The sequence below is a fragment of the Meles meles genome, chromosome 20 (assembly GCF_922984935.1).
Source record: "Meles meles chromosome 20, mMelMel3.1 paternal haplotype, whole genome shotgun sequence".
In the NCBI taxonomy this organism is placed as follows: domain Eukaryota; kingdom Metazoa; phylum Chordata; class Mammalia; order Carnivora; family Mustelidae; genus Meles; species Meles meles.
In genome coordinates this window covers 14,936,849-14,962,110 of record NC_060085.1, presented here as the reverse complement: position 1 = coordinate 14,962,110, position 25,262 = coordinate 14,936,849, and the positions used below count along the sequence as shown (strand labels likewise).

Genomic DNA, 25,262 nt, shown 5'->3' with positions numbered 1-25,262 from the left:
AAAAAATAAATAAAAATAAAAAAGATCGTAGGGAAGATGAGGTTGGGAGGTGGGCGGGGCCTGGAGGACAGCTGGTTTTGCGGAGAGGGCAATGGGGAGCCTTGGGCAGATTGAGAGCAGAGCCTGGGCAGGAATTACAGGAACGGCACCTCAGGCTTCCCCAGAAATGGGCTGGCATCACCCACCTCCCATGAGACAGATGATGATACATGAGGCTCACAGGGCCTGCAGAATGCCCCAAGGTCACATGGGTGGCAGAAGTCAAGGCAGGGCAGCCTGGAGCAGGTGCAAGAAACTTCTACATGCTGGGTGTGTTCCCAGTGGGGGAAGTCAGGGTGAGGTGACCGGGTTAGAGGTTCACGTCAACCCCCCAGAGCTGGCAGGGCCCTCCCAGCCAGGAGTGGGGAACAGTTTGCCACCAAGGGGAGCTAGGACCCGGGTGATGCCACCCCCACCCCAGCTACTCGCCCAGCCATGGAAACCAGAAGCCTTCTAGGAAGGGGCTTGAGCTGATATTAAGGACCAAATTCAGGTCCTCCTTGAGCTAGGGGAGATGAATGACAAGCAGTGGACTGGGTGTTTCAAGAGAGGTTAGGTACCGCGCCTGGAGCTCACCAGAGCTCTTGACGCTAACCACCCGATTGGGCCACATGGGATGCACAAGCTGCCGGGTGACCACGGCACGACCCCGAAGTGTAAATGCAGAGGAGCACTGGGGTTTGCCAGGCCCAGCTGCTTGGGGACCCCCAGAACACTCTGGAGGTACAGTGGGTATTTGAGGCAGTAACACTGATGTCCATACTACAGATGGGGAAACTGAGGCTCAAAGAAGGAAGGCAGACTTCCCAAGCCGCCCAGCAAGCAATGACCTCAAGCAGCCGGGCAGACAAGTACAGGACAGTCCTTCGAGGGTGACTGAGGTGGTGAAGCTAAGATAGTCGCGTGCCTCCCACGTGCCAGCTCTGTCTGCACACCCCACGGAAGGGGACTCTATTTCCCCCCCTCCCCATTTCACAGATCAGATCAAGGCTCAGACAGAATATGTCGCTAGCTCAAGGCCACAGAGCTCAGTGAGACATAATCAGAAACAGTGGCCTTGGGGCCGAGACCCCAGTATGAACCATGGCCCCAGCAGACCATATATCCCAGGCAGTTCTCAAACCCCTTTGCTTTCCTCAGAGACTCCATGGCCTCCCCAGACATCGGCCTCTCCCATTCTCTGAAGCCACGGAGGCGGCACCCATACTCCATCGCGCTATGGAAGAGAGCCCTCCATTGTTAACTAACAGAGTCTTTTATTACTAGGAAGTACTGGCTGGCCTGGGACCCCTGGAGGCAGAAGAGCTTGGTCCCTGCTCTCTGTCCAGCAGAGCAAGGCACCTACAAACCATATTATAAGTAAGAGACGAGCAGGGGAGAGAACAGACTTGTAGGAACCAAAGCAGGGTCCCCATCCTCCTGTGAGACTGGCCAGCGTGGATCCCACATTTCAGTTAGCACTTTGCCCCCAAGCAATACTAAGGGTCCTCCTTCTGGTAGGAAAGGGCAGGGGTGGGGTTGGGAGGGCAGGACGGGTAACAGCAATGTGGTCAGCTGGCCTGGAGAACAAGGCGAAAGGAGGCCAGGACCCAGGGGCTGCTCTCTGCTGTGTAGACGCTTCATGATGGCTCCCTTCCCACCCCAGCCTGTACCTGGTGACCATCAGAAAACACCCGTCACTGAATGGGTAAGAAATCCGGGGAGTAGAGTGACGGGACATGGACCTCTTCCCTGTTCCTGAGTCACATAACTCACCCAGAGCCATGGCCCAGACTGAGCCTAAGGTCACGGCGCCAGGTTGCCCTTCTGGCCAGTCCACAGCTCTCGCAGCTCAACACGGCAGCCAAGGTCCCGAAGGGCAGCCTTGGCCACGTCCTCGCAGTCACGGTGGGCAGCACGGGCCTGCAAGATGAGTGCTTCAGCCCCCAGGTCCAGGATGGGCTGTGAGAAGGCCTGGCTGCGGGCCACCAGGTTACGGATCAGCATGCAGGCCTGTTTCTGGGAGAAGAACTGAAGGTGAGTGGCGGTATGCCGGTGGGTGGGGTCCACTCTGACCTCAGGGCCCCCTCATCCTAACAGGACAAAGGTGACCACGGTCAACGAAAAGTAGGTGCCTACACTGTGTGGCTTATCAGGCTAGATTCATTTCTCTGCTTTATCCTCTCAACTGCCCTGGGAAGCAGGGCTAATTCCCCCACCTCCCAGGTGAGGAAACGGATGCTCAGGGCAGTCAAGTGCTTGGCAGGTGTGGCTGATCCCTCAGGTATGGGACCCTCAGCCTCAGGGCAAGATGTCCCCGTGGCTGGCAAGAGCCTGGGGAGGGACCCCAGGAAAGGAGAGCAGAGAGACAGTGGGATGAGGGGGTTGTGCACAGGGCCCACCTGTCAATTACATCGTCACGCTTTCATCAACAACTGTGCCCTGCTTATCTGCTGTGTGTGGGTGCCACAAAGCACCCCACCATTAGGAAACTAGAAGAGAAGTAGGTGGGGTGTGAGAGGCTGCCCAGCCAGGGTGGTGAGGGGTGGGCAAGGTGATTGGTGAGCCAAGTGCAGTGTTCCCGAGGTGACACCATCCCGAAGAGGGAGACAAAGACCCATAATGGGACAGAGCCTGGTATATCTGAAGACCAACAAGGAGGCCTCTGGACTGGGAGGGCGCTTGAGGTGGGAGTCAGGGAGGCAGGGAGAGCCCTGGAAACTACAAGGAAGCGTGTGGGTTTCAGGCAGGGGCGCACGCAGCCCTGTCTACTGCTCGGCTTCACTGACTCCCCAGTAAGGTACGGACTGTGGGTCCCACGTGCTGAACATGAAGGAGCAGCCCACGGATGGCAAGGAATCTTCCCGAAGTCCCAGAAGATCCCCACCTGCTCTCCTCCCATCTCCTCCTCTTCCTATCCCTCTGAAGGAACTGTTAGGAGAGGAAAAGATCAATGCTGGAAGAGCAAAGGAGCAGGAAGACAGCCGAGGGCAGAACTGGGAGCATTCTCAAGGATGGGAAGTAGATACCTTCGGGAGCTGGGAAGGAAGAAGAATTGGAGAGAAGTGGGCTAGGCTGGGGATGAGGACCGGGACAGGGAGGGCCTGGGTGTGCCCCGCCCTCCTGCCCCCAGGCCCACCTGCACTCCAGCCTCTGCAGGGTGTGCCTTCATGGCCCGCAGTGCCACCAGGGCGCCGCCGCCCTCCATGATGACCCGGCTGTTCTCTGGCTTCCGCAGGGCCAGGACGCACAGGGCCGCACAGCTCTGCTCACATACCTGTGGGGGTCACGGGGACAGCAGAGACAATCAGATGCCCATTACCCCGAGGGCCCTCCGTGGCCACCACTGTTAATTCCCCAGGTGAGTGCCCTGCAGTTTCCCCTGGAGAGACCGCAGCCAGCCCGCGTATACACCTGATCAGTAATAACAGGGATGATAAAAACCTCAACCACGCGCTTAGGGGGGATGGTCTCAACCGAGGCCTCTCGCGGGCCCCACCCTAGCCCTGCTTGAGGAAATGGGGCAGAGCACCAGGTGAACCCAGACACTGAGCTGGGACTCCAGCCACTGTGCCCCACCGGGTGCGCCCCCTGCCCGCGGTAGGTACCTGGGGACTGGCCAAGTGCTGGGTCATGGCGGCCACGATGGACTCTGTCCCGCCAGCTCGGACAATGGCGTCCTTCACGTCATCATTGCCTGCGATGGCCCGCAGGGCACTCAACACTTGCTTTACAACGTCCTATGGGGGTGGGGGGAGGTGGGGGTCAGCTCTGGCCAGCTCGTCCTCCTGTGCTGGGCCAGACACTAACTGCTTGGCTGCTGGTTTGTGGGGGTGCGGGGGGGTCTTGAGGGAGGGTCTGTTGTTCCACGGTCCGAACAACAGGTGGGGCCACCCTGGGGCACACACGGAGCCAGTAAGGGCAGGGGAGGCTCGGGGAGGTGGAACCTGTGAATTAGCCCGCCTGTGCCTAGTCCAGGTGTCTGGACAACCTGGACACCCACCCCTCACGCACAGAGGCGGGCATGTGCCTCAGGCCAGGAATCAAAGCACAGGGTCCCCTGGCCATAGCTGAGTCCCCAGGTCCTGAGCTGAGGACAGCTGACCAGATGCTGCTGAGACAGCTAACCGCCCTGTTCGGGGGCAGAGCCATAAAAGAGAAAGCAGTGGGAGGGAAACCAAACCACCCACTGCCTGGCTGTCCAGGAGTACAAACAAAACGCATTCCCTCATGTGCTTAAGCTGGTTCAAATTCAGCTTTCTTCTTTAAAAAAAAAAAAAAAAAAAGGGGCGCCTGGGTGGCTCAGTGGATTAAGCCGCTGCCTTCGGCTCAGGTCATGATCTCAGGGTCCTGGGATCGAGCCCCGCATCGGGCTCTCTGCTCCGCAGGGAGCCTGCTTCCTCCTCTCTCTCTGCCTGCCTCTCTGCCTACTTGTGATCTCTCTCTCTCTCTCTGTCAAATAAATAAAATAAAATCTTTAAAAAAAAAACAAAAAACAAATTCAGCTTTCTGCCATGTGTCCAGAAGGAGACTGGCTGATATCACCAGCTGGGGCTGGGGCCAGCAGCGCCATTGCTGCCACAGGACAGGGAGGTACTCCCCCCTAGATCAGGCATGCAGAGAGGGGGTTAAGCGGCTGCTAAATGAAAGAATAACGAATAGGAGGCCCCGCCCCATTTTATGGATGGGGAAACCCAGGCACTAAGGATTTGTCTCGCTCAAGCACCACACTCCTGAGCTGGGGGCTGGGCCAGCCCCTGCCAACCACCCACTGGCATTCCTCCCACTGCTGGTAGAAAATACGAAGGTGTTAAAGGTCAGTAAGAGAGGGTGGGTGGATTTGTTTTCCCCCAAAACTTAATTTCCTGCCCAGGGGCCAATGAGAAGTGAAAACTGCACTTTGCTTCCAGGGTCAGCAGACAGGGCCAATGTGTTCTGATTCAGGCTGGTCTGGGTGGCTGGGGCTCAAGGGGGCAGAGTTCACTGGGAGGTCTGGAACCTTCCTGTGGCATCAAGAGAAATGACAAATCGAAATCCAAGTGAACGGCGCTTCACACCTTAAGACGGCCTGGACGCCCACCTGGTGGTCGCTGCAGTTGGCTAGTAGGGCCACCAGGACACCGAGGCCCCCAAGGTCGACGACTTCCTGGCAGAATTCGTTGCGGACGGCCAGGCGGGATAGAGTGCTGCAGAGCTCACTCAGGACACTGGGGTTGTCAGAGAATGCTGTGGAGAGGGAGGGAGAGGAACCACTGGGGCGAGGACATGGAGAGAACCAGTCCCAGCTTGGAACCAGGAGCCAGTAGTCCTGGTACAAATCCTGTTCCACCTGGGAAGTGGGGCCCTTCTGCCCAGCAGGCTGGCCACACACACCGGGAGAGCCCCACTGAATACCAGGGCTGTCAGGCCTGGAGTGCCCCCTGCTGGCCGCAGGAGAAGACAGCCAGACATGCCCTCCCCCACACTGTGTCCCAGATAAATTCCAGACCAACTGATGATCCCAACTAAAAAAAGAAAACCATAATAGTGCTATAATAAAACATCCAAGACTATTTTTATGTTCTTGGGGTGGGAATGACCTTTCTAAGTGCAACGGGAAACCCAGAAACTGTAGAGGGACATATGGATAGAGCGGACCTGGGTAAAATTGAACACAGATGCCGAAGACAAAGCTCAGAGGCCCTAGGGAGGAGAGAGGCTCAGATTGGGGGTGGGGTGGTAGGAAGTGGAAGGGTGGGGGGTGGACAGCCCTAATTTATATACAACTCTGTGACAGTCAGCTGGTATGTCTCCCTGGTCGGGGTACAGCCCCAGAAATGCCGGGAGCACTAATCTGGGTGGAGGAATTCTCTAGATGTGATGACATCTGTGATCAGCTGACTTCACGATGAACCCTGATGGCCTGACTGGGCCTCATTCAGTCAGCTCAAGGCCTTAAGAGGGAAACTGAGGTCTTCCTGAAGAGGAAGAAGTTCACTGGAGGATGGTGGTGTTGGCTCCTGCCCAAGCTACTCCGTGGATTTCAGACTCACCAGCCCCTCGGCCACATGAGCCGATTCCCTGAAACACACACACACACACCCCAGTGGCTCTGCTTCTCTGTTAGAACCCAGACTGAGAGGGGCTCCTGTCAACAAATGAGAGATGTAAACTCCCCCTCAGAAAAGGAGCTCGACTTCACAGATGGCTGGACTGTTTTCACCTTCTCCAGAAGTAGAAGACTGAGGTGGTAGGCTCGCCTCTCCAGAAGACGGCCAGAGGCACACAAACAAGACTAGCTATAGGGCCAGAGCTAGAGGCAGGCTGGGAAGAACTCATTTTCCTGTCACCTTCTGTGCACCATTTCCCAGTCAGGCCTTTTCTAGTGGGTACAATGGACGGGGGCAGGGAATTTTGGGTCTGAACATCAGTGCTGTGGTCTCCCATGGCTTGTCATGGTCATCCCAGTTGGGAACATGTACATGCATAACGATTTGAAGCTAAGTATGAACCAAACTGTAAACCTCCACTGGGGACCCCACTTTTGGGAAACGCCCTTATTTGTCCCTTTGGGGAGCTCTCCTTTCCGTGTACTCTCAGTCTGTGTGGTTGAACAGAGCCAAGCCCCTTCCTCAAATGGCTCCAGAGATGGGAACAAGATTTGGTCTTGGCCAATGAGACCTGGCTTGGAACTCACCTAGAGCAACCAGGAGTAAGGAACTATTCCACTAGGGCTGGCATGTGGGTGGTAGTAAGCCAGAAGAGACAAGCGGAGTCTAGAGCCAGCCATGCCTGAAGCCGTCATAAAACCCAACTCTCATTCTCACACCTGTTCCTACCTTTGGCAGCCTCAATGAGTACCTTCAAGCCTCCATTCTCCTGCACGATCATCTTGGCATGGTCGTGGGCATGGCCAAAGGGCACACGGATGTCATCATCGAAGGTCATGACTCGGAGGGCCCAGCAGGCCTCTCTGACCACGTCGGCACAATGACCATGCCGGGTAATGGCACCCGTCAGCAGAGGCAGCACACCGGCCTTCACCAGGTTCTGCCGATTCTCCTCGTGCTTCAGGCTGGCATGGCACACACAGCGGATGCCAGAACATGTCAGATCAGCTGCGTCAGCATTCTGGGCCAGTGTGACCACCAGCAGCTGCAGGCCCTGGGTGTCCAGGAGATCAGGCTGGCCATCGGTCAGGGCTGACAGGGCGTTGAGGGCCTGGAGCAGGAGGCCCTGGTCACTTGCTACAGCAAGCTTCCAGGCAGCGAGAAGGATGGGATAGGCCCCCTTCTGGGCTGCCAGGAAGCGGCTCGCCTTGTGCAGCTTGCACTGCTCCAAAAAGCGAGCGAGGTGTGTGGATACTTCCTGGGGGCGAGAGCGGGCCATGGACTCCTGCAGGTCATCCAGAGCCTAGAGGACATGGGAGAGACTTCAGTGTCAGCTCAGCCCAAAGAGGTTCTACAACAAGTGTCCCTCCCCGCCCCTGTCAGATCCCCCTTCCCGGGACCTAGGCCTGTGGTGGAAATGCAATCCAGCCATAGTGGCTTCCACACATAGGCTTCTAGGAGCTTTGAGCTTCAGAGATCACACAGAGACGGAGAGACCCCGCTATCTCAGGGTCCCTCCATGGAGCCACACACGTGAGCACAGGCACCGTCAACACTCCAGCCCTAGCTGCCATTGCAAGAGGCTCTCTAAGCAAGACCCGTGGAACCATCTGGTTGAGCTCAGTCAAACCATAAGGAACAAGAAAATGGCCGTTGTTCTGGGTTGTTTACTGTGCAGCTATAACTAACCGACATACCCTCCAGTGGCCACCTCTCCAAGGAAGGTGAAAGTTACCTTTGCCAGACCGGCCCCTACCAGATGTCTCCTGTTTGTCTCTCCCATCCATTCCACAAACGTTTATCTGCCAAATGAAACCACACCATACACACTGTTGATTTACCCAAATTCAACTCAAAGCCCTTGGGGGAAAAACAGTAATAATGAGAGGAAACGATTTGAAAAGAGCATCCAAGTCTAGCTGCCATTCAATTCCAAGACCTCCAGATCTGCCTCAGCAATGAGCCCAAGATGAACCCGAGCCTCCTAGGACTTTCGAAATCACTGGTCCCTGGCCCTAGGGAAGGCAGCTCTACAGACGCCATCAACCCAACGCAGAGGGCTGGGATTTGGCCGCCACTGCTCTGAATGGCAAGGATGCCAGTTGGCTCACCGTCCCTGAGCTGGACTTAACTGAGGATATGTTGCAATGACACAGATTATTAATAGGCTTAAAGCAAAGAATGTGCCTCGAATGGACATTCACCAAAGAAAATACACTGGTGGCCACTACGGCGACAAAAAGATGGTCCACGTCACTAGTGGTTAGGGAAATACTCGAGAAAGTAAATATACAATTACCACGTGATCCAGCAATCCCACTTCCAAGGATATACCCTGAAGAACTGTAAGGAGTCTTTTTTTTTTTTTTTTTTTTTTTAAAGATTTTTTTTTTTTTTTTAAAGATTTATTTATTTGACAGAGAGAAATCACAAGAGAGGCAGGCAGAGAGAGAGGAAGGGAAGCAGGCCCTCCGCGGAGCAGAGAGCCCGATGCGGGACTCGATCCCAGGACCCCGAGATCATGACCCGAGCCGAAGGCAGCGGCTTAACCCACTGAGCCACCCAGGCGCCCCAACTGTAAGGAGTCTTAAAGAAATGTCTGTATATCCGTGTTCACAGCAGCATTAATTCTGGGAGACAAAAGCTAGAAGCACCCAACTTTCCATCACGGATGAATGGATAAACAGACTGTGGTCCATCCACGTGATGAAATATTATTCAGCCATAGCAAGGAACAAAATTCTGACCCAGGCTCCAACATGGATTAACCCTGAGGACATTACGCTGAGCGAAAGAAGCCAGCCACAAAAGGACAAACTGTGATTGCACTTAGAGGAGTCCCGAGAGGAGTCCGATTCAGAGGGGCGGGAAGGAGAATGCTGAGTGACAGGGGATAGGGGAGGGGAACAGGAAGTTAGTGTTTCATGGGGACAGAGTTTCAGTTTGGGAAGATGAGAAAGTCCTAGAAATGGCTGGTGGGCGATGGTTCCACAACAGTGTGAAAGTACTTCGTGTCACTGAACTATACACTTACAAATGGTTAAGATGGTGAATCTGTGTTATATTTTACCACAAACTCAAAGCAGAGGATGGAGCATTTGAGCAGGAACTTGGCAAGAAACCTGAAAAGCGGTGGCCCAAGTGCCATTAAGGCACACAGTGCTGGAGTTACAACACTCTGGGTTTACTGAGTGAGGTGAGAGAGGAAAAGATCAAGGGTACAAACTGCACACTAGTCTCTGTCCAGTTTGTTGGAATCTGCTCTTGCCCTGGATGGCATCAGGAAGGTGGGTCTCTGCGCTGGCTGGCTGAGACAGTGGTCTTCATGGCTCCTAAGTGCTGCCTGCGACCCCAGACCCTGCGGGTGGCTGAGGAAGGGATAGTCACTGAAGTGAAGGTGGCAGAGTCAACTGTGCCCCACCTGGGACAGCTTGGCCTGATGATGGGGGCTTTGTCCACTACCCTGGGAGGTCATTCTCTCCATGGCTGATGGCTTGGATTCTGACACTCCTTGCGTATAAAACCAGTCCAGCTTAAAAAAATAAATAAATAAATAAATAAAACCAGTCCAGCTTGTTTTCTCCTTAGTGTTCCAAGATTTTTTGGTTTTGTTTCTGCAAGTTTGTGCGCGACAAACTTCCTGACTCTGGTAGACTCATTTCAAAAGACATCAGCCGAGTTGAATTTTTCCCCCACAGATAAGCATTTTTCACGTGTCGGAGCCGCGGCAGCAGCAGAGGTCAATGCTGCTGTGGCAAGAGAAGGGGCTGGTTCGATTGCAAGGTGAGAAATAAGGGTGAAAGGATATGAAACCCAAAGCGTGTGGCGCCTCCCACACAGGAAGGGAGAGAAGGGGTTTGCTGGGAGAGAAGGGGACAGGGCCTTTCAGATTTTGCTATAAATGCTTGAGTACTGCTTGAATCTTTTATGCCAAGAATATATTCACATTCTTCTTCAGTAATGAAAAATAAAATTAAAAGTCAAATTAAGAAGAATAAAAAAGTGAAGGTTGTAAACAAAAGGAGTTTTCTGTACTGCTGGTAGAAAACAACAGAGCTGTTCCCAGCTTGATTTCCCTGGGAGAGGGACCTGGGTCTGGGTCCTAGCTCTGCCTTTCACTGGCTGTGACCACAAGTGAGTCATTTATCTTTTGGAAGCCTCAGATTCCTAATAAGCAAAATGGGCTAACAATAGATTGAGATAATATGTTTTAAGGATTTAGCACAATGCTGAGCACTTAAGAAGTGCTCAGTGATTCTTAGAGACTATTGTTACTGAGACCCTTCCTATGTAAAGGGCACCTACAAATCAGTAAGAATGAGATGAACAACCCAATAAAAAAAACTGCCAAAACAACAAACGCATTTCTTACTAGCAAAGAAGTCAAAACAATGAGGTAATTTTCTCAAAATCTCTGTGAGGCTGGAGATGGTGAGGACCCTGAGAGCAGAGAGAAGTAAATACCTTGCCTTAGGCAGAGCTGGGTTCATACCCAGGGCTGTGTTCTCCAACTTCCTCTTTTGTCACTATATTCACTTGCTGTCAGGTAAATCATTGTTTTTGTCTTCGGACTACCCATCTATAAAATGGGGATAGTAATCCCCACCTTGCAGGGGTCTGGAGAGAACAACTGAGACAGCACAAAGAAAGCACCTTGCACAGAACTGACTCCACAGTCAGTTCTCAATAAACACTACAGCCTTTTGCCTTTTTACCAACAGCTTATCATTGTTTAATAGGTGACCTTAAGGATGGCATATAATCTCTGTGACTTTTACCTTTCTTGTCTGTGTGCTGGAGAGTGAGGGTAGGCTCTGGGCCTCTGTTTGCCCATCAGTAAGTCAGGAGGGATGACAACACCCACCTCCCAGGCCAGTTTTCGTGCTAAAGGGGCAGGCTATATAGTGTCCTGCTGAACAGTCAGTGCTCCACAGGTGGTGGCCTTACTGTGATCCCACACTTTCTGTAATTCCTACTCATCTTTGAGCAGACTTAGCGGTTGGGAGGGTCCTCCTGAAAGGCTCCTCCATGGTGCCCTCTTCCCCAGGGCTGCCAACACTGGGGCCAACCTGAGCGTTGTCTATCCCAAAAAGGACACTCAAATGTGGACTCAGGGAGCCCTGGCTGCAAGCTCAGGCTCCCATGTACACGTTGGGTGCCTGTCCTTCAGAACTGGCATCTGTCATTTAGGAACCAGTGGAAAGGTGCCCCTAACAGACTGTTCAATGGTGACCTGTGTGGAACCACATGTGTAAGGTCAGCCATGCCCACATGGGCCACGCCCTCCTACCTGCAGGATGTCATGTGTAGGTTCCTGGGGTCCATCTGCAGAGACTTTGGGTGCCATCTTTATAATGTTGCTCAGATCAACCCCTGCGGGCGGGGGGGGGGGAGGGTGGTTTAAGAAACAAGTGACAGGCCATCATCCCCAGAGGCCTTCCAGAACATACTCATGTCCCTTCTTCCGGAACCACCCCACTCTGGAGACCTTTGGGGGTCTGCTCAGCTCCCCACCCTAACCCCTCCCTACCAGGACCACCTTCATACAAGGGATATAGAATATGGGGAGGGTGGTATTTGTCCCTTGGCCCTGTCCAACCAATGGGAACAGAGCAGTCGTGAGGCTGCAGGTCATCACTGCAGTGAGGGACATGTTCTACTTGGTGGGCTAAGAGGGGAGGGGACCCCACAGCCTTTTCCCTTGGGGCTCTCATTGTTCTTCACCCTGGCTGCACCCCCACCCTCCCTGACACCCCCAGGAGAAGCTTGCACTGCACAAGACACATGCGGGTATTCCTCCAGTCCCCGGCCAGTATCTATAAACCACCCTGTGCCGGGGACACCAGCCTCTGACATCTGAGGCTGGACCCCCTGAGCTCCTTTGCCCTCTTGAATCTGACTGGGCTTGGCCAATGGGAAATAGGCCTTCAGATCAAAAGGAGTGGGAAGGTGGGGTTAATTATTCCCAGCTCCCTGCCTCTGCCTCTGCCTCTGCCAGGTGACTCTCCAACCCCAGCTATGGCCTGTTGTGGGGCCGGGGAGGTCCCTGCTATGGCCAGCAGGATCTCCTAACCCTGGCAACACCACTATAAATAGTCCCTTCCTAACCACTGTCCCCCATAGCCTATTTTGAAAATGCCACAGGCTGGTGACCAACCCTCCATGAACTCAGGCAGCGAGGCAGGTGGCCCTGCTTCTTGCGAGGCAGTCAGGAAAAGCCTCTTCAAGGAAGTGGCAATTAAAAAAGAGACCCATCTTGAAGGATTCAGCCGTGCAGATGTCTGGGTGGGGTCAAGGCAAGTAGAGGGAGGATAAGAACAAAGTGGGAGAAGCCGCCAGCCGGCTCAGGGTGGGGCCCAGGGCTGCCGCCCGAGGCAAGACAGAACCGTGGCGGGAAATCATTCTCCGCATCTTAAGAGCTGGGGACTGGAAGTGACTTTCAGCCAAAAAGCCAGACCAGTGCTGGGCCTGCCACAGTGCCCTACCTTGTGATTCAAATTGTTCCACCGCCTCTTTTACTGCCTCCTCTGGCCCCATCTCGAACTCTTCAATGTTTTCACGAACGGCTGCATCAAAGGTCTCCTGGGTGATGCGCTTGGAGGACATCTTCATCTCCTGCTCATGGGGTGGCAGGTGCCCGCCTGACAAACACTCTCAAACTGAGAAGTCAAGACAGGAAGAAAGCTTCATGGAGGGTGAGAGGACAACTGTGAGCCTGGCTATCACTTAGGAAAGAGTGACCAAGGGCCAAAGCCCTGGACCTCCCAGGAAAAAGTCTTACAAGCTGGGTCACAGGGAAGGCTGATACCCCAGCACCTGCACAGCCTCTAGAAGTGCAGAAGAGGGCAGAGAGTTGACATTTTATCTAAGAAAGAAAAATGTTAACACATGTCCTTTTAGTCAACAAAGGATAAAATAATAGCTTAATAATATTACAGGTTATAAGTTGCCACGTGATCATAATGAAATAACACGGTTATAATGCCATATTTTACATGTGTTATTTACGATATGCCATATTTGTAGTAATATATAACACGAGAACTATATGGCATTTTTTTATATAGTTTAGGTATTTCATATGTAACTATGTAATAATAAAACTACTTACAATGGTATGCTATTATACCAACAAAAGTTTCAAAATAAAAATTATTTATAATAAAGTGGAATGCTAAATCAAAAACTAATAGAAATAATTACCATAAGGGGAGGTAGGAAAAAGAGGGATGAGGACAGGACTAGAAGCTGGATTATTTTCTCCAAATGTACCTTGTTTCGTGGTGGTGGTTGTTATTGTTGTTGAAGATTTTATTTATTTATTTGTCAGCGAGAGAAAGAACAACCGGGGGAATGCCAGGCAGAGGGAGAAGCAGGCTCCCCTCTGAGCAAGGAGCTGGATGCGGGGCTCAATCCCAGGACCCCGGGATCATGACCTGAGCTGAACGCAGACACTTAACCAACTGAGCCACCCAGGCATCTCATTTTGCTGAAAACTGGCAAATAAAGAATACAACATTCACCCTACTTCCTAATTACCAGATTATAAAGACAGGAAGAGGAAAAGTTCTGTTTTGTAGATGAATTCCAACAAATTATCCACAACAGGCCAGATTTAGATGACAGTCCCCATAGACCGTAAAACCGTGAGGAGTGAAACTGTCCAACAAATTATCCACAACAGGCCAGATTTAGATGACAGTCCCCATAGACCATAAAACCGTGAGGAGTGAAACTGATGGAGAACGTGACAATGAGGGGACTGTACCCTCATCCACTGTGATTTCACATCGCCAGAAGAGAAACCCAACACCACTTGCCTCCAGACAGGAATGAAATGCACCTGTGAAGTCCTCCTGCCAAAAACTCAAACCCAGTCTAACAATGGATCCAATAGAACTTTCTGTGAAGATGGGATATTCTCTATCTGTGCCGTCCACGTGGGTTCTAGCACTTGAAATATAGCTAGGGTGACGGAGGCACTGAACGTGTACTTTTTATTTTTATTTTATTGTATTTATTTTTTGTTTTAAGTAGGCTCCACGCCCAGAGTGGAGCCCAACATGGGGCCTGAACCCACAACTCTGAGAGCAAGACCTGAGCTGAGATCAAGAGTGGGTTGCTTAACCCACTGAGCCCCCCAGGCGCTCCTATCACTCTCTCTTTTCAACAAAGCGGGAAACGGGCCTCAGGCCTAGAGCCTAACAGGGGTTAACAACTCCTTTCATTTTGCTTCTTTTACTATATCTACTTTGTTTATTGGAATAATATTAAGTTTCTGTTAAAATACATCGCTTTTTAAATTTGTAACAAAGTTTCAAGAATAGTACAAAGAACACCTATTTCCTTCTAACTTTATCAGCTGTTAACATTTTGCCAAGTTAATCTCTGAGAGCGTGTGTTCCTGCACGCACATGTGCCATGTGAGAATGTGCTCCAGGAATTAGATCCTTCCCTCTGAAAGATGTCAGCATGTATCTCCCAAGAAAAGGGCACTCTCATACATTCAAAGTGCAACGAAAATTTAACACAGGAGATTTAACAGCGATATATTACTATTTCCTAATATACACTCCATGACCAACTTTCTCAATTGTCTTAAGGCTGTCTTTCAAAACAATTATTTTTTCCGTCCCAGGTCTGTTGAAGAATCATGCATCACAGAAAATGTTAGGGGAACAAAGGCACAGGGAGTACTAGGACAGCAGGAGGGGAATGTGGCAGAAGTCCAAGGGCAGATTTGGGCTGTATGGGAAACAGGCCACTCAAGCCTGCGCTTCTCTTTCTGGAGGTGGCACAGGAAGTGAAGTCTCCATTTGTGTTTGTGCAGATGTTTTGGGGGAGGAGGAGGACAGGCTCTGGGGCCAGCGGTGGCGACTTGAATCCCAGGCCCTCCGCCTAACCTCACGGTTGGTCAACTCTCTCTTGTGTGACATGGGGATAAACAAAGAGAATCTACCTCATAGGACTGTAGTGAAATTTCAAGCATACAATCCCTATAAAGTGCTTAAATAGGATTTGGCACAGAGTAGGAGCTCAATAAACATTAGGTGTTTTTCCTTTCCTTTGTTGCCTAGAAGTAATTCAACCAGTTTAATTGGGGGGAGAGGCATAAGGGCATCAAACACCTCACTTTGCTCCCTTGCAGACAGCCCCCCTCCTTCTTTCTGCCCCAGAAGAACAAGGATCCCTTTAGGGGTTGCTAAGGATTTCCATGGTCAAAGGTGAAGGAAAAAATATAAGGATTTTGTTTCAATAAAGAGTTTCTCAGTGAGGCATCCAGGCTGGTATGTGTGTGGGGTGTTCCTGACCAGTTTCGAGGGGCAGGAACTTCCCAGCTAGGGCAGTTGGAAGGATTCTGTCCCTGACTCTGCAACCAAATGATGCTTCCACCACCCCAGCCATGCTTCAGACCTGAGCGGGCCAACAGTGAGTGGCCACACTATCACAGCGACACAGTCCAAAAGGTGAATGTCAATTATGCCTACTTTATGGATGAGAAATCTGAAGCTCAGAAAGGGGAAGAACCTGCTAGAGATCACACAAGCAGTAAGAGACCTGGCCATCATGCTGCCCTGCTTCATTAACGCCTTCCCTCCACCTGGGTTATCTGCAGAGTGTCTGCTAGCTCTTCCAGGATTCCTCCTCCTGGGTGCCTTCCCTGACCACTTAGAACCTGTATGTGCTCTCTGACCTTGGCTCCCCTACCCCATGAACCTTCCTCTGCCCAGTCCTGAGCTTGGGAGATCAATGTCTGGCTCTGGGATCCCCCTCTACAGCAAGTCCTACAGGGGTCCCCTAGGTTGGGCACAAGGCTAGGTGGCAGAATGAAAGTACGTATCTGGAGTTCATGAGAAAGTCGGTGCCTAGGAATGGTCATCTGGGAGCCACCTGGGAACAGTCCCAGGTTAGGAAAGGGGAAAAACAGCATTACCAGTCCCTATGATAGGAGCAAGGTGTCCTGGAGGAAAGAAAGGGAGTTAGCAAGACCTCAAATGACAGCCGGTTTCCCTTTCTAAGCCAGGGTTCCACTCACTGAGAAAGCGTTGCCCTGACATGGCAGGGTCTCTATCATCTTCCTCCACCCGACAAAACCACCCTGGTTCAGGCACAGTCCTATGGGTAGTCTCACCAAGTTCCTCCCTGCCACACTCTGTACCTCTATTCTCCACTCAGCAGGCAGGGAGAAACTTGAAATCACAGAGACCTCACTGCTCAAAATACTGCACTGGCGTCCCATTCCTCTCAACAAAATCCAATCTACTTACCAGCACTTTCTCTACACGGACCTTACCTAGACCTCACCTGCGCATCCCAACCAGCCAAGGGACGTTCTTAATAACCACTGTGGTTAAAGCAGCCCCACTCTCCTATCGCACCATCCTTTTTGAGCACTGTATCTACCTGGAGCTACATGTCCATTTATTTTATTTCCTTTTACTGTCTAGCCTCCTCCCCCCTCATTAAAATTTAACCTCCACGACAACTGGGGCTCGGTCAACTTTGTTTACCACCTTCCGCCCCCTGCCCAGGAGGGAGTCAGACACGCAGCACTCAGTACATAGGTTATGAATGAATGAATAATGAAAAGAAATGAATGAATAAATGAATGAAAAGAAAGCGGAGGCCAGGGAAACAGGGATTTTGTTCTCTGGCGGCTTCTGTAAGAGTCATTCCCCAAAATCAAGTCCCCGAGGGCGGCGCCACAGTCACCAGCCCGACCCCGCGGTGCCCACTCCCCTCCCCGCGCGAGGGAACTCCGCAGCCCCCGCTTCTCACCCGGTTTTCACAGCCACGTGGGGAAAGGGTGGGGCTCCCGACTGTCACGGGCAGAACCACCTCTGGCCCCCTCCGGCCACCGTACGGGCGCAGGCGCGCTGGCGCCAACTCGCCTCGGCCTCCCTCAGCTCCACGGACCGCTCCCGGAGAGATCAATTGATGTGACCGCGAGCGCAGGTAAAAGCCGAAAGAGCCAACAGGTGTGCAGCGACGGCGTCTTTGGCGCGTTTTCCCGGCCGCTTTCCGTTGCCGCCGCTCTCAACAAATTAATCTTTCGCCTCGGGAGCGTCTGCCCCGAGAAGCGAGCAACGCGCCTGCGCAAGAGGACTCGGCGGTGACCGCCTGCGCCTGCGCATCAGGGCTCGGCGGCAGGTTGCGCCTGCGCGGCGCGGCGCTGCGGAGACCGTTGGCTCATTTGCATGTCCCCGCCTCGCGCGGCGGCGGCGGCGGCGGCGGCGGCGGCGGCGGAGGGTGAGGAGCCTGAGGCGGCGGCGGGGGCGGCTCCGCGCGCGGTGGGTTCGGGGTGAGGCCTGGGCCCGGGCGTTGTCGGTGGGCGGGTCCCCGGGTGGGAAGACCGGGTTCCGCTCCGGGGCCCGGGGCCCCGCGATGACGCCGCGAGCTCGGCCCTCGGGCTGTGCGCCGACCGCGTCCCCGCCTGCTCGGCCTGGGGGGCGGTCTTCGGCTTCCCGGGCCCGACGCCCCCTTGTCTCCGTTCTCGGAGGCCGGTAGGAGGCGGGCCACGCCCGAAAGGGTTCATTCGTTCATTCATTCCACCCGAGCCCAGAGCAATTCCGTTCGTAGGGGGATTACTGCAGCCGACCGCCGTATCGGGCTCTTGACCATTTTTCACCCGGTTCAATCCCCACAACAGCCCCCACCATTAGCTGCCCATTCCATGGATGGGGAAACGGAGGCGCAAAAAGGTTCGGTCACTTGATTTGATCCGGAGCCGCCTGACTGGGAGACCCTACCCTTCGACAGCAGAGAACAAGAGGCGCCCCAGGAAAAGGGTTTAAGGATGAGAAAAGGGGATGATGGTTATAAGAAATGGCTCGAAGGAAGGGCAGGTTTGGGTCTTGAGGTTGGAGATTTCAAGACGGAAGGGGTATTTTGGTTAAGGACGCAGCCACCGGATTCCCGAGCGTTGCTTCTCAAGTCTTTTTCCAGTCAGTCTTCAGGGCTTTGTCCCCAATACCAGTGCTCTGTTTTCCCGATTCCGGTCTGGGCTCTCTGACCTTGGGTGGGTCACTTAGCCCGAGTCTTTCTCTTTTTCTGTATACTGTCATTCATAACAGGACCCGCTTTTCACTGGGTTGTTGGAAAAACTAAAGGAGATTGTGAGAGCCCCTTTCCTCCGAGAGGACCTGGTACAGAGCAAGCTCTGTCACTAGCCAGGGATTCCTCCACTCACTTGTTGAGAGGCAGTTCTCAGAGCCTCTTTGCATGTCTGTGATACAAGAGAATAGAAATGGGAAAGATCACATCTCTCCTAACCACCATTTGCAAGGGTTATGCTCCGCCCCCCGCTTACATTCAGTTGTGTGGTTGCTTCACTGCAGTTCTCCACTTAGCCCCAACAGGTAGGGATTCTGAGGAAATGGGCTCAGAGAAGCAAGATAGATTGTCTAAGATCACAGTGCTTGTTTTGTTCCTTCTAACCAACACACCTGTGAGCTCCGTGAGGGCAGAAGCCCCCTTAAAATAATCCAGCCTCCTTCTGAAGCACCATTTGAATTATAAATTACTGTCTCATTACTTTGAGGATTAGGTGAAATTAAGCAGGCTGTGTGTGAGCGTTAGTTGTCATTCTTAGTGTCTTTTTTTCCCCCCTCTCACTACAGGTCAGAGAAACATGGCAGCTAGGCGAATTGCACAGGAGACTTTTGATGCTGTTTTGCAAGAAAAAGCTAACCGATATCACATGGACCCCAGTGGTGAGGCCGTAGGTGAAGCTCTTCAGTTTAAAGCTCAAGGTGAATTAAAGTGCTTGGTTTCTTTGCGGGGAGGGTAGTTATTGGGCATTCTTTTAGGGTCAGGGCAGGAGGATATCAGTGTCTTGGGCAAACTATTCAACTCCTTGAATAGGGGAGATAAAGTTATCTCTTGGTCTACCTGTCAAATCATTATGCAGAAGTGGGCATTATGATCTGAAGCTTCTCTGCTTCTGTCCTCCCCCACCTAAAGAAGGGTTCTTGAATCTGTCTGTCTCGGTCGTCCCCACCACCACTGCCCACATTTGAGCTCTCATTAGTTCTCGCCTGGATTATTGCAGTAATCTTCTGAACCGTCTCTCAGCTTCTCGCTCCATTCCCCTCAAATCAGCCCTCCCCGACAGATCTATTAATGCCAGCCTTGCTGGGCCAAGGTCTTGCTTGGATTCTTCGGGGTTCCCCATTTCGGGGTTACATCCTCAAGACAAGTGCAAGAGCAACCAGGTAATGGTAATAGTGGTGTGTACAAGATGAGGGCATGGGAGGTTGCCAGATATAGGCCTTGCCTGAAAACATTGTCCTTGGAAAGTTTTGAAAGGTCACACCCACAGAATCAAAAATGGTACACACACCGTTTGCAAGATAACGGGGGTCCCTCACCATGGTACCTAACGCCCCCAGCCCTTGTCTCCTGCCTTTGGGGCTCATGTTTCAGTGACACTGTACTGCCTGTTTGTGCTTTGAATCCCTCCCCCGCCCAGGCCAGCCTGGTTAAGTCTCTCGGGCACTTAGACCTGGCTTGCACGTGCCTTCCTCCAGGAAGCTTCAGCAGGTTTTGAGGTTGATTTGATTGCTCTCCTGGGCCCACTGAGCACTCCCTTTTTTGAGGTGGGCCAGCCTCGGGGTGCCTGGGTGGCTCAGTGGATTAAGCCGCTGCCTTCGGCTCAGGTCATGATCTCAGGGTCCTGGAATCGAGCCCCGCATCAGGCTCTCTGCTCCGCGGGGAGCCTGCTTCCTCCTCTCTCTCTACCTGCCTCTCTGCCTACTTGTGATCTCTCTCTCTGTCAAGTAAATTAAAAAAAAAAAAAAAAAAATCTTAAAAAAAAAAAAAATAATTGAGGTGGGCCAGCCTCCTCCAGGCTTCCTTTGGGCCTGTGTTGCTCCCTGCACCAGCCTCTGAGCCAGTGTCCACTGAGGAAGCTGCCTCAGTGTTGATAAAGTGAGTCTGAGTGCTTGGGGCAGGGATAACTTGTGTACTTTGGATGGGGAGAAACCAAAGCCTAGAAGCTATCTTCAGCTACTGTATTTTTTAAAATGCTTGAGTATTTCTACACAAGAACATTCCCATTATAAGGGATTGGAAGAATTAAGAAGTAGTTAGGAGTATGGGGCGCCTGAGTGGCTCAGTTAAGAATCTGCCTTCGGAAAAAAAAAAAGAATCTGCCTTCGGCTCAGGTCACGATCCCAGAGTCCTGGGATCCCATATGAGATCCCACTGAGCAGTGGGGAACCTGCTTCTCCCTCTGCTGCTCCCCCTGCTTGTGTGCACGTGAGTGTGCGCTGTCAAATAAATAGAATTAAAAAAAGAAAAAAAGCAGTAGTTATGAGTATAATGGAAAAGTTTCTAGCTCCTTCCTTACCCCTCAGAGGTAACCATATCTGTGGTGTTTTGTGAATACTTCAGTTCTTCTATGATACGTTTATGTAATCCTGAATACTTACGTGTTGACATATGCATACACACATTTATATGTATGTATTTGTATGTGTGTGTATACACATGTATATATTTAGAGATTTAAATCTTGGTTTATTTTTATCTAGAGACTCAGACGTTAACTGACATGTATCTTAGTCTCCTCAAGAAAAATGGGGGATGGGACCTGTACCAGGAAACCAGCAGGATGATAGATGGTTCCGGAACCACCACTTTGTCACAGATTTTTGTCACTAGCTGCATGGTCCATCCACTGGCCTTTCACTGTGTCTGTTCTAGTCTGTATGGCTTTACAAGACGTCTGAAAATCCCGTTGTGCAGACCCCATCCCCCACCGCTCCTAATGCTGTTGCCCTAACCGTGCTGTCAGTAGCCATCAATACCTGTGTTATCCCAGTGGACTTTTTGCTGAAACATCCATATTCACTCTTGTACCTGGGTGCTCAATTCCATGCACTAGTCAGGGAGGTTCAGGCTTTCCATCTTGTTCAGAATAAACTGTGGAGGCCCATTGAGGGCCTGACTTGATTTGTTACCCCCATTCTGTTCACATCTTCTAGTGTAGCGGGTCCTTAACTTTGCTGCTTGTTAGAATCATCTGGGGACCCTTTGAGATTTTACTTACTTACTTACTTATTTATTTTAGTGAGAGAGCACATGCGCAAGCTAGAGAACATGGACACGTGCATGGGGAGGGGCAGAGGGGGAAGGAGAGGGACAAGCAGACTCCACAATGCGCGTGGAGCCCGATGTGGAACCCAGTCTTATGAACCTAAGATCATGAGCGGACTCAACCAACTGAGCCACCTAGATACCCCTTGGGGACTCTTTAAAAAATCCTAACACCCAGGCCACATCCCCATCCCAGTTAATTAAATCAGGATGCCTGGGGATCCCAAAGGACTCCAGTAAGCAGTAGAGGTTAGGAGCCACCTTTTATCACTTTGCCCCTCGTTCCTCTTCCATTCTGGCTCTACTCGTTCCTTGCTAGTCTTACCTCTGGGTTTGTCCTGATGTCCCACTCCCTGGAAGGCTTCCCCCATAACTGCACAGTCTGGCCTCTTACACGAGGCCTCTGCTGCGCAGATACGTTGCTGTCAGAGCAGCCCTCCTTGACCAGCCTGTCTGAAAATGGCTCTCTTCTTCGTGCTCCTGTCTGCTTGATTCTTACATGTAGTGGATTTCTGTTTATTGTTCGGCTCCCTCAACTGATAAATCTAGAGGAGTAGGAATTTCGCTATCTCCTTTCGCTGCTCTATAACTCCATTGCCTAAGCAGTGTGCACACACAGTAGTTGTTCACTTGCTTATGTGTTGAACAAATAAACTTGGGTTTATACACAGCTTTAGCTTCTTGTGGTATCTTGGTCCATTACTCCTTCCTGGCATCTCTCTCCCTTTTCTTTTATTTGACTTCCTGACTAGGTAATATTCTGCCATAAGCTAGAAAGTTAGAAAGCTCCTCTGCAAAGTCTCCCTGAGGCCTGTTCTTCCCATGTTCCTGGCTTCTTACAGAGTTTATGTGTGAATAAGCAAATGCAAATTTAGGCTCCTGTTTTTCTCATTTCTACACACTCTGTTCCGTTTTCATTAGGGCCTCTCTTTCTGTGGCTTGTTTAGCTTCTGCGTTCTCTTACCTGTTTTGGTCTCTCTGTTTTTTCAGAGGATTGGTTGGCCCAGTGGACATTTGCAAGGAAGCCTTTGGGTCAGATGCTGAGCTATGGTTGGCTCTGGCGGGTTTAGTGTCAGACATGGCTCCAGCCGTAGTGGCACTGTGATCTAACATTTTCTCCTCAGAGGCAGGGAGGGCAGGCAGCCGCCAGAGGAACTGTCTACTGTGTGGTAAGGTAGAAATACACAAGCGTTCCAGTTGTAGTAAAGAAGTTATTTGGGGGCCAGACACCCTTCTGTGAGTCTAAAAGAGGGCTTATAAAACAGATACCTGCAGAGCCTGGACAGCAAGGCCAAATGAGTGACAGGGACTACTGCCCAGCCTCTGTGGCCTGTCATCCAGGCACATGCAGGGCCAGTGCTTGGAGGTCTCCTATTTTTATAAGTTGACAGTCCAGATTTTTAAGTAAAGCCACCCACATTTTAAATTTTAGAAACAAATACAAATTTCTAAAATGTATTCTGGCAAAAAAAAAAAAAGGACCCCTCCTGGCTGCTGGTATGTGGAATGTCTTTTTGCAACCTCTGGTCTAAATTACCTTTGTGCTTCTCTTTGAATCATTTATTTCAGATCTTCTAAGGACAGTCCCAAGAGCCAGAGCAGATATGTATGATGACATTCCCAGTGACAGCAGATATACTCTGGCTGGATCTGTAGCCCATGCTCGAGACACTGGAAGAGAAAGCCTGCGAGGTGATGTATTTCCAGGACCTTCCTTCAGATCAAGCAATCCTTCTGTAAGTGAAGACAACTACTTTCGCAAAGAGTGTGGCCGGGATCTGGAATTTTCCCACCCTGATTCCCGAGACCAGGTTTTTGGCCACCGGAAATTGGGACATTTCCGTTCTCAGGACTGGAAATTTGCACTCCGTGGCTCTTGGGAGCAAGACTTTGCCCACCCCGTTTCTCAAGAATCCCCTTGGTCACAGGAGTATAATTTTGGTCCTTCTGCACTCCTGGGGGACTTTGGTTCCTCCAGGCTGATTGAGAAAGAGTGTTTAGAGAAAGAGAGTCGGGATTATGATGTGGACCGTCCTGCGGAGGCAGACTCTGTGCTCAGGGGCAGTGCCCAAGTCCAGGGCAGAGGCCGAGGTCTAAACATCGTTGACCAGGAAGGGGCCCTTTTAGGAAAGGGAGAGACTCAGGGCCTGCTCCCAACTAAAGGGGGAGTCGGGAAACTTGTCACACTAAGAAGTGTGAGCACGAAGAAAGTACCCACTGTAAATCGTATTACTCCCAAAACTCAGGGCACCAACCAAATCCAGAAAACCACCTCAAGTCCTGATGCGACCCTGGGGACAAACCCAGGGACAGAAGATATCCAGTTTCCCACTCAGATCCCTTTGGGGCTTAATCTGAAGGATATTCGGCTCCCCAGAAGAAAGATGAGCTTTGACCTCATAGATAAGTCTGATGTCTTTTCAAGATTTGGGATAGAAATAATCAAATGGGCAGGATTTCACACCATAAAAGATGATGTTAAATTTTCCCAGCTTTTCCAGACTCTCTTTGAACTCGAAACCGAAACCTGTGCTAAAATGCTTGCTTCGTTCAAATGCTCCTTAAAACCAGAGCACCGAGATTTTTGCTTTTTTACTATCAAATTTTTAAAGCACTCCGCTTTGAAAACACCCAGAGTTGATAACGAGTTTTTAAACATGCTTTTAGACAAAGGTGCTGTGAAGACCAAAAATTGCTTTTTTGAAATCATAAAGCCCTTTGACAAGTACATCATGAGGCTTCAAGACCGGCTCCTGAAGAGTGTCACACCCCTGCTCATGGCATGCAATGCCTATGAGCTGAGTGTCAAGATGAAGACCCTCAGTAACCCCCTGGACTTGGCTGTTGCCCTGGAGACCACCAATTCTCTCTGCCGGAAATCTTTAGCCCTTCTGGGACAGACTTTCTCCTTGGCCTCCTCTTTCCGGCAAGAGAAAATCTTAGAAGCTGTGGGCCTCCAAGATATAGCTCCCTCTCCTGCCGCATTTCCAAATTTCGAGGACTCTACTCTGTTTGGGAGAGAGTACATCGATCACCTGAAGGCCTGGCTGGTCAGCAGTGGGTGTCCCCTCCAGGTCAAGAAAGCCGAACCTGAGCCAGCCCAAGAGGAGGAGAAAATGGCTCCTCCTACCAAACCCGAAGTTCAGGCCAAGGCTCTGAGTGGTCTGAGTGATGGTAAGGAAAGCCCCGAAAGTTCCTGTGTATTGTGATGAGTTTGTTTTTCTTGTGTTCTTGCATTGTCTCTTATTTTTGAGATTTTTGCCCCAAAGTTTTTTTAGCCAACTGGAAACATTCAGAGTTGTAGTAGAAAACTCATATTGGCCAGTGTGCGTGTGCGCTCTTCATTCTGGAAGCGTATATTAGGAATCTTCTGTCTACCACAGAAGTTTTTAGGCGTTTCTGGGTCACAGACTCCTTTGGGAATCTGATGAAAAGCTGTGGCGCTTGCCAGGAAAAAGGCACACATATTTGTACACAATCCTGCCTGTGCTTTGTGGGGGGTTTATACCATCCTGCAGCCAAGGTTAAGAACCCTTTGTTAGCATCTCCCCCCCGCCCCAGGATACTCATTCATAGAGGGGAAAGTAAGCACTGGGCATTGTCTCTGGGGAGTCCCTAGGCGCCTAAAGGACAGAAGTCAAGAAACCCTCCTGTGCCAGAATTAAGGGGATGGAAGAGACCCCAGCCCGGGGGAGGCCGGGAGGCCATGTTTGAGCTGTGTTGAGGGACCAGTGGAGATTAGCCACGTCAGCCCAGGTAGATGCACCTTTCTACCCACTTGCTTTTCTAGAATGGCTAAAAGTCGATAGGTCAGTTAGGTACATCTGGTAACGTGTAGTTAATGAGTCAGCCTCATGGAGGTTCCAGAAAGGCCAAGAAAGAGGTAATAGTTTTTTAAAAAAAGGAAGAAGTAGTAGTAATAGAAACATTTGGCTGTTTGGTGTCCCTTCTCTCTCCCTCTTAGCACCGAGGATGGATGCTCTCCTAGCCCAGACATCCCAGAAGTCATGAGCATATGTGGTGCCCCTGTGACCAGCAAGGAAGCACTAACCCCCC

General features: G+C 51.3%; 2 protein-coding genes across 11 annotated transcripts in view; one reads left to right on the top strand and one right to left on the bottom strand.

Annotated features, from left to right (window-relative positions):
• Window positions 1–1,275: 1,275 nt before the first annotated feature.
• Window positions 1,276–17,018, bottom strand: ARMC6 (armadillo repeat containing 6). Of its 4 annotated transcripts, XM_045990261.1 has the most exons (10): window positions 16,887–17,018; window positions 12,593–12,766; window positions 11,398–11,480; window positions 6,837–7,410; window positions 5,099–5,244; window positions 3,627–3,758; window positions 3,158–3,295; window positions 3,048–3,056; window positions 2,906–2,949; window positions 1,887–2,037 (listed from the first exon to the last, which is right to left on the bottom strand). In XM_045990261.1, exons 2-10 carry the CDS (start codon window positions 12,717–12,719, stop codon window positions 2,019–2,021), a joined length of 1,272 nt encoding a protein of 423 aa, XP_045846217.1. In that variant the 5' UTR covers window positions 12,720–12,766; window positions 16,887–17,018; the 3' UTR covers window positions 1,887–2,018. The 4 variants fall into 4 exon arrangements, with proteins under 4 accessions (XP_045846216.1, XP_045846218.1, XP_045846219.1 ...); XM_045990260.1 differs by lacking the exons at window positions 2,906–2,949; window positions 3,048–3,056 and having other exon boundaries at window positions 1,276–2,037; XM_045990262.1 differs by lacking the exons at window positions 2,906–2,949; window positions 3,048–3,056; window positions 12,593–12,766; window positions 16,887–17,018 and adding an exon at window positions 7,843–7,909 and having other exon boundaries at window positions 1,276–2,037.
• Window positions 17,001–25,262, top strand: part of SUGP2 (SURP and G-patch domain containing 2) — a 33,953-nt gene continuing 25,691 nt past the window's right edge. For 4 of the 7 annotated variants that reach the window (XM_045990259.1, XM_045990253.1, XM_045990254.1 and 1 more), the window contains exons 1-3: window positions 17,226–17,357; window positions 18,728–18,859; window positions 22,776–24,380. In XM_045990259.1, coding sequence (XP_045846215.1) covers window positions 17,306–17,357; window positions 18,728–18,859; window positions 22,776–24,380 — 1,789 coding nt within the window. In that variant the 5' untranslated portion in view covers window positions 17,226–17,305. Of the gene's footprint in view, window positions 17,064–17,225; window positions 17,410–18,727; window positions 18,860–22,775; window positions 24,381–25,262 lie in introns of those variants that run through there. The other 3 variants (XM_045990256.1, XM_045990255.1, XM_045990257.1) reach the window with 3 other exon arrangements.

Bases quoted from the DNA above. Each gene is read 5' to 3' on its own strand.
- ARMC6 (XM_045990260.1), bottom strand. From the start codon at position 12,719: ATGAAGATGTCCTCCAAGCGCATCACCCAGGAGACCTTTGATGCAGCC. The intron at 11,481-12,592 runs GTAGGGCACTGT...CCCCGCCCGCAG, and splicing joins GGAACAATTTGAATCACAAG to GGGTTGATCTGAGCAACATT. The intron at 7,411-11,397 runs GTAGGAGGGCGT...CATGTCCTCTAG, and splicing joins CTACACATGACATCCTGCAG to GCTCTGGATGACCTGCAGGA.